The sequence below is a fragment of the Phragmites australis genome, chromosome 9 (assembly GCF_958298935.1).
Source record: "Phragmites australis chromosome 9, lpPhrAust1.1, whole genome shotgun sequence".
Lineage (NCBI taxonomy): Eukaryota > Viridiplantae > Streptophyta > Magnoliopsida > Poales > Poaceae > Phragmites > Phragmites australis.
Genome location: NC_084929.1, coordinates 29553581 through 29564853, shown reverse-complemented (window position 1 = coordinate 29564853; position 11273 = coordinate 29553581). Strand labels below are relative to the sequence as shown.

Below are 11273 nucleotides of genomic sequence, written 5' to 3'. Positions count from 1 at the left end.
ATGGGGCCCGACCCGGCGCTCGGAGACCACGCGGTGGCCCCGCAGAACCCCCGACGGAAGAGGAGGAGGGAGGACTCCAGGCCGGCGCCACCGAGCCCAGAGTTCAGGATTCTGGCGGCGAAATGGCAGTACCGAATGCCCACAACCGCGTAAGTCTTGTCCTTCATTCTTTCTTGGGCGTGCTTTGCCCGAACTAAGCTCTAGATTTTGATTTTAGTCTTTGTCCTTCTCCTGCAGGCCGCCTGCGGGCGCCGCCGAAGGCCAGGGGCAGTCGGAGGCACCGAGGCCGGCGCCAGCCCCCGAGCCGAGTGCGCCCGAGCCGGGGCCAGCGGACACGGTGGAGGAAACAGGGCCGACGGACGCGGCGGCGGAGGTGGGGCCGGCGGACGCGGCGGCCGAGAAGGGGCCGACGGATGCGGTGGCCGAGACGGAGACGCAGCCGCCGTCCGAGCGTTCGACGCCGTCCGAGCCTGCCCCGAGCGCTCCGAGCCCGGGGCGGATGACCGTGCGGCAGTTTTCGGGGACCCAGAGCCAGCCGGAGGAGGCTCGCAGGGGACCCAGCGCCTAGCCGCCGCCCAGCCAGCCCACCGACCCTCTCCCGGTCGTGCTTGAGAGCGTCCGGGAGGTGATCGGGCGGCTGGAAGCGGCCGTAGCGGGGGAGGTGGCGCAGCTGGAGGCGGAGCGCGCCGCTTTGGCCACGGAGAGAGCGCAGCTTACCACTGCTTGGCGCTCTTTTGAAGCCCACCTCATCGCGGTGCGCGCCGCCAACGAGGACGAACAGCGCGCTATGAAGGAGGCCCGCGCGGAGATCTCGCGGGAGCGGAAGGTTTTGGAGGACACCCGCGCGGAGGTCACGTGGGAGCGGGAAGACGCCACCCGCCTGGCTGAGGCGTCGCGGCAGTAGGCTGCCGAGGCCCTTGCCAGGGAGAGGCAGGCGCGGGAGCGGAAGGTTTTGGAGGACACCCGCGCGGAGGTCACGTGGGAGCGGGAAGACACCGCCCGCGTGGCTGAGGCGTCGCGGCAGTAGGCTGCCGAGGCCCTTGCCAGGGAGAGGCAGGCGCAGGAGCGGGAGGAGGCGGCCGTGAACTGCGAGAGGGCAGCAGAGGCCCTCCAGGCTGACCTAGCTCGTCAGGAGGGCGAGGTCGACTGGACTCGCGCCGATCTCCAACATTGGGCAGAGGAGCTCCAGCACACCGAAGGGGATCTCCAACGTCGGGAGGAGGATGTCGCAATCCGGGAGGTCGACGCCGAGATAACGGCGGCGGACTTGGGCACCCGAGAGGAACTGCTGGCCCACCGGGAGTCAGAGGCTGCTGAGGCGGCGGTGGCCCCTGCTGCTAGGGAGGAGCGGATCGCCAAGTCCGAGGCGGAGCTGACCGCCCGCGAGCAGCCCTGTCCGAGCTGGTGGGGCAGGTGAAGCTGGCCGTCGGCCATGCACCCGGCGCCGGCTCTTCTGGCGCGGTCGGGGGCCAGGGGCTTGAGGAACAGCTGCAGATCACAAAGGAGGAGCTCGAGGCCGCCTTTGTCGCGCGGGCCAGCCTGCAGCTGATGCTGCATGACATCCTCCGGGGGATGCAGCGGTCCGTGGCGGTGGCTGGACTCGGGCAACTCATCGTGGAGACGAAGGTGGGAGGCCCTGGCCGGCACGCCCTAGGCTTCCAGCAGATCTGCGAGCGCCTCGAGGAGCTGCCCTGGGCCGTCCAGGAACTCGCCACCCGGGAGGGGCATGGTTTGGCCCAAGCGGTGGCCGAACACGTCCTGGCTTGCTACCGGAGCCGAGACCCGAACTTCCCGCTGGAGCCAGCTCAGGAAGGGGTGGTCGAAGCTGAGGAGGAGGCCGCCCGGGAGCCAGTTCGGAGCACCGCCGCCGTGGTGGCGGCCGGTTTCAAGCGGGAGGTGCCGCCGCCCCCAGCCCCGAGGAGCGGCCACGAAGGCTCTGACTCCGACTCCGACTAGGCTTTTTGTAGTAGTTTTTTCCTTCTTCTTTTCTTTTTGACTTGATGTAAATATGGGAGTGATCCCTCAGAACAGCTATCCTTCTTTGTGAATATAATGGAAGCCTTTCCTTGGGTTCGCAACTCCGGTATTCTCCTGAGTGCTTGATGTTGTTTCTGATGTTTTCTCTTGGTGCCCCGAGGTGTACTCAGTCGGACCGACCCCGACCTTTCCTTCCACGAGAACGAAGTCATCCCGATCGTCCTTCTCGGTGCGTTCAGCCCCCGAGCCCTCGTGAGTCCGCATCGGCTAAGTCAAAAGACAAAGGCACGAACTTCCTTGCTCGGGAGATAGGTCGATCCAGCACGGAGCACGCCATGACCGGTGAACACTTTTCCACCTTGCGACCACTCAGTCAGCAGACCGGAGACACGCGCGGGCGGGAATGCGACCAAGAGTCCCCATGGTTCGGTGGTGTCCAGGCTTAGGACGGACCGAACCGAGCACCGACAGCCCGCCCCTGAGGCCTAGGCTCCGGACTACTCGAGCGGCTCGAGCGATAGGATTACCCAGGGCGCCCAGGGACTTGGTAGTGCTCGGGGCCCTAAAAGCGGACCGAACACCACGACCACCATGAAAGACTTCGATCGGACATTACCGCACGTACGGTACACCTTTCTACAGACCGTTCTGTCGTTCTAGGAAAAAGTAGACACACGGTAGGGTTTTGTGCGCGAGGAGACCATCTCACTGGGCAGATTAGAATACGAGGGTCCCCGAGGACGACTCGGGAACAAAATATTATTGAATGCAAATTCGTCTGAATTTAACAACTCACCGGACAGCTGTCGGCCTTTCGGCCAACCGATCCAGGAGGGGTATGCGCTCCGAGCTCGGGGTGCCCGGGGACTTGGTTCCCACAGTCGGGGCACCCGAGCACCAAGGGGCGCGTGAGTAGCTCGGGGTCGGGTGATCTTGACCACTCATGCTTAAGCGGTAGGACCACCTGAGGACCCTTGGGCCCGAGCAGCGACCTAGGCATCGTGGCCCTTGCGGTCGAGCTACTTTTGCTTTGATTATCGATCTGTGACTTAAGAGAAAAATGGAGAAATTCCTTGTTTGGTGCGCTCTGTTAGTGCGGTACTTGTTATAGACTGCCCTCATTTTCGACCCAAGACCTCTTGAATGCCCAGACCGGCGGACAAGAGCAGACAGAGGCATAACCCAGAGGTCCCATGGTTCGGTGGCGCCCGGGTACGACAGACCAGACCGAGCACCAACAGCCCGCCCCTGGGGCCTAGGCTCCGGACTACTCGAGCAGCTCAAGCGATAGGATTACCCAGGGCGCCCAGGGACTCGGTAGTGCCTGGGAGCCTGCCACGACACCGAACACCACAGCCTACCACATCAGACGTAAGTCAGCGGCAACTGCCCGCGCGCATACCGATCGGGATTCTTTTATCAGCGGGGAAAAAGAGAGAGCGAACTTTTCTCGCACAATCGAGCATCTCACCAGACAGATTAAACATATGGAATCCAGAGAAACGAAATTGACACATGATTTCATTTTAACATTCATACTGAATTGACAATTTTTTACAAGGTTGGGTGACTTACCCAGTTAGTGGTAGCCTCCGGTCAACTTGGGCGGGGGGGAAGCCCCCGGCCTGGTTGACCTGAGTCGCGAGCATGGCCATCTATGGGTAGAACTTGCGTAGGTGCTCGATGTTCCATGGGTTGGGGAGCGGTTGCCCGTCTTCTGCAGCCAGCCGGAAGGAGCCTTCTCGCGGGACCCCGATCACGGTGAAGGGGCCTTCCCACATAGGGGACAGCTTATTCTTTCCTTCGCGTGATTGGACGCGTCGGAGAACTAGATCCCTCACCTCGAGAGACCGGGCCCGGACATGGCGCTGATGGTAGCGCCGCAGATTTTGCTAGTAACGCTCCTCCAAGTAATCGACGTCGTCGCGCCTCTGCTGCTCCTGTTCGCCTTCAGAATAGGCATGCACCCGAGGGGAGCCTAGAGTGAGCTCGGAGGGGAGGACCGCCTCAGCGCCGTACACGAGGAAGAAAGGAGTCTCCCCGGTAGCGCGGCTTGGTGTGGTCCGATTGGCCCATAGCACGGCAGGCAGCTCGTCGACCCACCCCTTCCCGTGCTTTGCGAGCACGTCATAGGTCCGGATTTTGAGCCCCTTTAGTATCTCCGCGTTGGCGCGCTCAACCTGTCCGTTACTCCGAGGATGAGCGACAGAGGCGAAGCAGAGCTTGATGCCGAGGTCTTCGCAGTAGTCCCCGAACAGGGCACTTGTGAACTGGGTGCCGTTGTCGGTGATGATCCGGTTTGGGACACCAAAGCGACTGGTGATGCCGCGGATGAACTGGAGTGTCGTGTTCTTGGTCACCTTGATGACTGGGACCGCCTCCGGCCACTTGGTGAATTTATCGATGGCGACGTAGAGGTACTCATAGCCCCCGATTGCTCGGGGGAATGTACCCAGAATGTCCAGCCCCCAGACCGCGAAAGGCCAAGACAGGGGGATGGTGTGAAGAGCCTGAGCTGGCTGGTGACTCTGCTTTGCATGGAACTGGCACGCTTTGCAGCGCCGAACTAGCTCGGAAGCATCCTGGAGGGCTGTAGGCCAGTAGAAACCTTGCCGGAAGGCCTTCCCGACCAGCGTGCGGAACGATGCATGGCCACCGCACTCGCCCTCGTGGATCTTAGCGAGAAGCTCGCTGCCTTCTGCCCGGGAGATGCATTTCAGGAGAACACCGCCTGCGCTACGCCGGTAGAGATCCCCATCTACTATGGTATAGCGTTTGGACAGTCGAGCAACTCTTTCGGCAGATGCCTCATCCCCGGGGAGGAACTTTTCCTTCAAGTACCCTCGAATGTCATCCATCCACGAGGCATCTTGAGAACATTCAGCAAGTGCGGCGTACTCGCCTGACGGCGGCACCCTGACGGGGCTTCCCACTGAGGGCGCCGCCAGGGTCCCCTGAATTGAGTTCGAGGTTTCCCCTTCGCCCTGTTCGGCAGGCAGGACGGAAGGCCGTGTGAGTCTTTCTTCAAAGACTCCGGCAGGGACGCGCGCACGGGAGGAGGCCAGGTGGGAGAGGTCGTCGACCAGAGCGTTGTCGCGGTGAGGGATGTACCGCAGCTCCAGGCCATCGAAGCGCTTCTCCAGCTTCCTGACTGCTGCCACGTACGCCACCATTTGAGGATCCGTGCACTGGTACTCTTTGGATACCTGGTTGACCACCAGCTGGGAGTCTCCCTTGACCAGGAGGCGACGAATCCCGAGGCCCACCACGGCTCGGAGGCCAGCGATGAGACCTTCATATTCCGCCATGTTGTTGGATGCGCGGAACTGCAGCTGCACGACGTACCGGAGTTCTTCACCCGTTGGGGAGGTGAGAACCACTCCGGCCCCCGCACCTTTCAGCGAGAGGGAACCGTCGAAATGCATGATCCAGTATCCGGGCGCATGGTGCCCGGGATATGCAGAAATCTCTTCTGGGACGTCCTCGGGGATGGGTGTCCATTCTGCCACGAAGTCAGAGAGTGCCTGGCTTTTGATCGCCTGGCGACTGACAAAGTGCAGGTCGAATTCTGCCAGCTCCACCGCCCACTTGACAACACGTCCAGTGCCTTCTCGGTTCTGGAGGATAGGTCCCAGTGGGTACGTGGTAACCACCGAGACCTTATGCGCTTGGAAGTAGTGGCGCAGCTTCCGGGAAGCGATGAGCACAGCGTAGAGCAGCTTCTGAGCCTGGGGGTACCTTGTTTTGGCCTCCCGGAGGACTTCACTGATGAAGTACACCGGTCACTGTACCCGGCAGGCCCGGACCGCGGCCTCACCCGAGGGGCTGTCGCAGCCCCCAGGCTCGGCGGCGCGGTCGGGGCTGACCGGGTGCTCGGGCTCTACTCCCTCACCGGGAGGAGCCGAGTGCTCGGGCTCGACCCCCTGCTCGGGGGGAGCCGCGAGGACGGGGGGGTGCCCGGGGGCGGCCGGGAGCTGGGACCCAGCACCTGGCCCCATGCACTCGTCGCGCTCTACCACCAGCACCATGCTTACGACCTGAGGAGTGGCCGATACGTAGAGTAGCAGTGGCTCGCCTTCGGAGGGAGCCACCAGCACGGGTAGTGAGGTGAGATACTTCTTCAGGTCGCGGAAGGCCTGCTCGGCCACCGGCGTCCAGTCGAAACGACCGGTCTTCTTCAGAAGCTTGAAGAGGGGGAGCCCCCGCTCCCCAAGTTTGGAGATGAAGCGCCCGAGGGCCGCCATGCAGCCGGCGAGACGCTGAACCTCCTTGAGTCGAGCCGGGGGTCGCATCTGCTCGATGGCCCGGATCTTCTCTGGATTGGCCTCGATCCCTCGGCTGGAAACCAAGAAACCGAGGAGCTTGCCCGCGGGTACCCCAAAAACACATTTCTCGGGGTTGAGCTTCAGGCAGGTAGTGCGGAGACTATTGAAAGTCTCGGCAAGGTCTTCGAGCAGGGTGGCGCGGTCTCAGGATTTGACCACGAGATCATCGATGTAGGCCTCGACGTTGCGGCCAACCTGCGAATCAAGGGTGATGCGAATAGCACGCTGGAAAGAAGACCCAGCGTTGCGCAAACCAAAAGGCATTGACATATAACAATAAGTCCCCACCGGGGTGGTAAAAGCAGTTTTTTCTTCATCCTCTATGACCATGCGAATCTGGTGATACCCAGAGTTTGCATCTAAAAAGCACAAAAGATCGCATCTCGCAGTTGCATCTACAATCTGATCTATGCGGGGCAAAGGGAAAGGATCTTTAGGGCAAGCCTTGTTTAGATCGGTGTAGTCCACGCACATGCGGAGCTTGCTGTTGGCCTTCGGGACGATAACTGGATTTGCCAGCCACTCGGGGTGGAGGACTTCTCGGATAAATCCGACGTCAAGGAGCTTGCTGACCTGCTCCCGGATGAATTCCTGGTGCTCAGGCGCCTGCCGCCAGACCTTCTGCTTCACCGGGCACGCGTCCGGACGCACAGCCAAGTGGTGCTCAGTCACCTCCCTAGGGATCCCGGGCATGTCGGACGGTTGCCATGCAAACACGTCGGCGTTAGCCCGGAGGAAGGTGACGAGCGCGCTTTCCTATTTGCCGTCCAGGTCACCGCCGATTCGGATGACCTGGGAGGCGTCTTCGCCCACCACGACCTCCTTTGTAGGGACAGAGGCGTCGGTGGCGAGTCGGGGTTTGGATGAAGAGGGTCCCGGGCCCCCTGGATAGCCTTCGACCTCGGCCTGAGCTGGGACCAAGGCCAAGTATGACTGCTCGGCGCAGGAAACGGCGCTGCCGGAGTCGGCAGTCACGGAGATGGGGCCTGCTGGGCCCAGCATCTTGACCGTGAGATACGCATAATGTGCAGCCATCATGAATTTGGCGAGCGCCGGATGCCCGAGGATGACGTTGTAGGGGAGGGGGAGCTCCACGACGTCGAAGAGGACGTTCTCCGTGCGGAAGTTGTCCTGACTCTCGAAGGTCACGGGTAGCTCGACCTGCCCGAGGGGCAGGGAGTGCCCGGGTGTCACTCCGCAGAATGTAAGCGACGGCTTTAGGCGCCTGGAGGGCACTTGCAGCTTCTCGAAGGCCTCCTTGGATAGGAGGTTGAGGCCTGCGCCCCCATCGATCAGCACTCTGCCGACCTTGACATTGCAGATGGTGGGGGACACCACCAAGGGTAGTCTCCCCATGCCTGCAGTACTGGTGGGGTGATCGGCCATACTGAACGTGATTGGAGCGTCCGACCATCTCAGGGGCCTTGTGGCCTCTTCGCTCGGGGTTGCCGAACACACCTCGCGATGCATGGTCTTGATGCCACGCCGCGAGGAAGGCGTATAGGCACCTCCGTCGATGAAGGAGACGGTATGCTCGGGCTGCTGAAAGCCGAGCTCTGCGTTGCCGGGGGCGGCCTCAGCGTCGCCTCCCCCGCGGGACTCGTCGCGCTTCCTCTGGCGCTGCTCGACGAGGCCTTTGACCGTACGACACTCTGTGAGGTCGTGCCATCTGGTCTGTTGGATTGGGCACCATTTACCTGGCTCGGGCCCCACAGGAGCGGGGGCCCTTGCTGGAGCGGGAGCCCTGGCGGGGACCGGAGCCCTTGCGGGAGCTGGAGCCCTTGCGGGAGCCAGAGCCCTAGGAGGGGCCCTGGCCTGGGCTCTCGCAGGCGCAGGTCGTCTGTCGGTGGCCGCCCGACGCTCTTGTCGGCGATCGGGCTCTTGGGCCGGCCTAGGGGCGAGGCCCTGGGCCGGTTCGACGGGAGCAGCCTCGCGCCTTCTTCTCTTTTTCTTTTCCCGCCTGTCGGAGCGGGAAGAACTTGGTTGGTCGGCGGCGAGGCGCTCGGGGCGCAGAGCATGCCAAGCCCGCGCCTCCGCCGCCTTGGCGCACTTGTCGGCCAGCGCGAAGAGTTCCGCAGTGGTCTCGATCTCATGCGTACCTAGCTTCTCGAGCATCCGCTCGTCGCGGATGCCCTGCCGGAAGGCGACGATAACAGCGTGGGGAGCTATCCGCGGGATAGTGTTGCGGACCTAGCTGAAACGCGGAATGAAGCGCCGTAGCGTCTCCCCCTCCTGCTGCTTGACGGCGTGGAGATCGCACTCCAAGCCGGGGCGCATGAATGTGCCTTAAAAATTAGCCACGAACTGGTGGCAAAGGTCATCCCAGGAGCTAATAGATCCTGGGGGTAAGTTCATGAGCCAAGAACGAGCAGAGCCCCTCAAGGCAACATGGAAATAATTTGCCATCACCTTTTCACTACCACCGGCCGCCTGGACGGCCGTAGTGTATATCTAGAGGAACTCAACCGTCGTACTTCTCCGGCAGCTCGGGGCGGAACTTGGAGGGCCATTTGACCCGGCGGAGCTCACTAGTGAAGGCACGGCAGCCGGTGCCGTACCCTGTGGTGCGGGTGGCGTTCCTTGGCAGCGAACGCCGGCGAGTCGGGGAATCCTGGCGATCGTGGACCGGCAAAGAGGAAGCCTGGTCCTCAGCCTCGGCCTCCTGCCGGGTCTCCCGCTGACGCTCGAGAGTGACACGCGCATCTTCAAGGCCCCTCCGCTCGTTGAGACATAAGCGGAGGTCCTGGGCTCCGGACGCGGCCAGGGGGGTGGCGCTCCGCCTGGAGGCCCCCCAGCCAGTGCGAACGTTGCCCGTCGATGGGCCGGTTCTGGCGGCGCCACGTTGGGTGGTGGCGCGAGAACTCTCGGCCAACACCTGGCGGCGGGCTGTGCCGACCAGGGCGGCGACTTCTTGGAGCCAGCGGCCTTCCGGGGTTTCCGCCGTCGCCTGGACAGGCGGATGCCTGAGGAGAGCGTGCGCCGCAAGCATCGCGCTCCCGGGGCTGGCCTCGCCGAAGGCGAGCCTACGCCGGAGGGGCGCCCGGCGCTGTCCGGATGCGGACTTGGCGGCCGGAGTCTCGACCACCTGCTAGGGGTCGGATGGTGCACCGGCGGCGGCGGCGGCCCGGCTGGGCCCTGCGCCTTGGTCCCCTTGGGAGGGGAACGCCGCACGTGCAGATCGCGGCTGCTGCTGGGACGCAGCAGCGGCTGGGGCCTCCTGTGCGAGGGGCTGCATTTCCCCGCTGGAACTGGAGCCGGAACGCTAGAGGCGGTGACCACCGGCCATTTTTTCTGTGGAAGAAAACAAACAAACAGATTCAGGGATGCTTCCCCCCTACCTGGCGCGCCAGCTGTCGAAGGATTAACTCCCGTCGCAGGGATCCCGAGAGACCCCTTTTTAGAGATTCGGCCGGGGGGATGATCCTGAATAAGTTCGTCGGAGAAATAAATAGGAATGAATGCAACGACCGGTGGTGGGGATGACGACCTAGTGCAAGAAGAAGTAAATGCACCGGAATTTAGACAGGTTCGGACCGCACGGGGGGTGTAATACTCTACTCCTGTATGGATGCTATAACTGTTCTGAGGAAGTCCCTCAAGGATGTTGCTGGTTACAAGAATTTTGGCTTAACTAAGAGCTTGAGGCTCCTTGTTCTTCGGCTGAAACTGTGCTCAACCTTGCTCACAGTGTCTCTCTTACGCTGTCTTCTTCGTGGGGTTGGGGTTCTTTCGCCCTTGTTGATGTTGTCTCTCTCTCTGTTGGTGTTTCGTTGTTCGATGTTCTCTCTTTTGTGTTGCCGGCTATTTTAAGTACTCGCCGGCCACGACATGCCCCAAACGGAAAGGAGGGGGCTCGAGTTCCGAGACGCCATAAATGGAAAGGGCGTCATCATTTCTTCTGGGTGAAGTGACCGGGGGTGGAAAATGCGTCGCACGCCCGGTCGCCCGTCACCATAAATGCCCTGGCAACGGGCGCCGTGGAGAGGGCCCACCGGGCAGCCGCAGAGCAACCCGGCGTGCTCGCCCTGTCTTGTTCTCCTGCCACAGCAATGCGGCAGACGGAACGCCTTGATCCTCACGACGTTATCCCGAGACAGCCGGATGGCACGGGACGGGACCTGTGCAATTAATGACCCCACGCCTCTCTGCCAAAACGTGGCAGGAACTGACGCTGAGCGCGACGGGAGCAGTTGGAGGTGTCAGGCCACGCACGCAAATTAAATGCGGCCTCGGACCTCTGGCTGGTTGACACCTCATCGGCAGGCCCCTCGGGGGCCTTTCTGAGTCGTCGTGGTACCGAGTGCTGGGGGTACTGTTCACACCCCCAAGCACTCTCTCCCGAGAATGCCCATCCTTGTCCTCGGGGTGCCGGGTGCTCGAATGTACTGTTCACCTCCCCGAGCACTTTCTCCCGAGCACTCTCTCCCGAGCACTCTTGTACGGATCTTCGGGGAACCGAGCGCCCGGGAACTGCCGCACACAGCCCCGAGGACTCTCTCCCGAAACTTAGCTCTTCTGATCATCGGGGGACCAGGGTGCTCGGGGGTGACCGGGCACCTCCCCGAGCACTTTCTTCCCGGTACTCGAATTCCGTGGATCATCGGGGTACTGGGGTACTCAGGGGCCACCGACCGTGACCCCGAGCACCTTCTCCCGGGACTTGGCCTTTCCTCATCCCACAAGAGAGACCTAGCGGGATGGCGCCATGTGGCGGATGGCTGGCCTGGCCTCGGGATTCGGGGACCCCCGGTTCCTGATACTCCGACAAGCCCCAATCATCCGCCATCAACCACGAAATTACATCCATCACCTGTATACCATGAGACAAGTAAACATATATCTTCAACTCCAATTCCAATTAGTTCATAATCAATATGCTCAAATAAAATCTCAAATCAATTTAAATCAATACTTATACAAAATCAAAGATCATCAAACCAAATAAATACTAATATCAATCACTCAAATTAA

General features: G+C 61.7%; 1 protein-coding gene across 1 annotated transcript; it reads left to right on the top strand.

The window, feature by feature from the left end:
* LOC133928127 (predicted GPI-anchored protein 58) lies at positions 1 to 568 on the top strand. The gene is made up of 2 exons (XM_062374394.1): positions 1 to 149; positions 238 to 568. The coding sequence occupies exons 1-2, from the start codon at positions 1 to 3 to the stop codon at positions 566 to 568; spliced, it is 480 nt and encodes a 159-aa protein (XP_062230378.1).
* Positions 569 to 11273: the final 10705 nt, after the last annotated feature.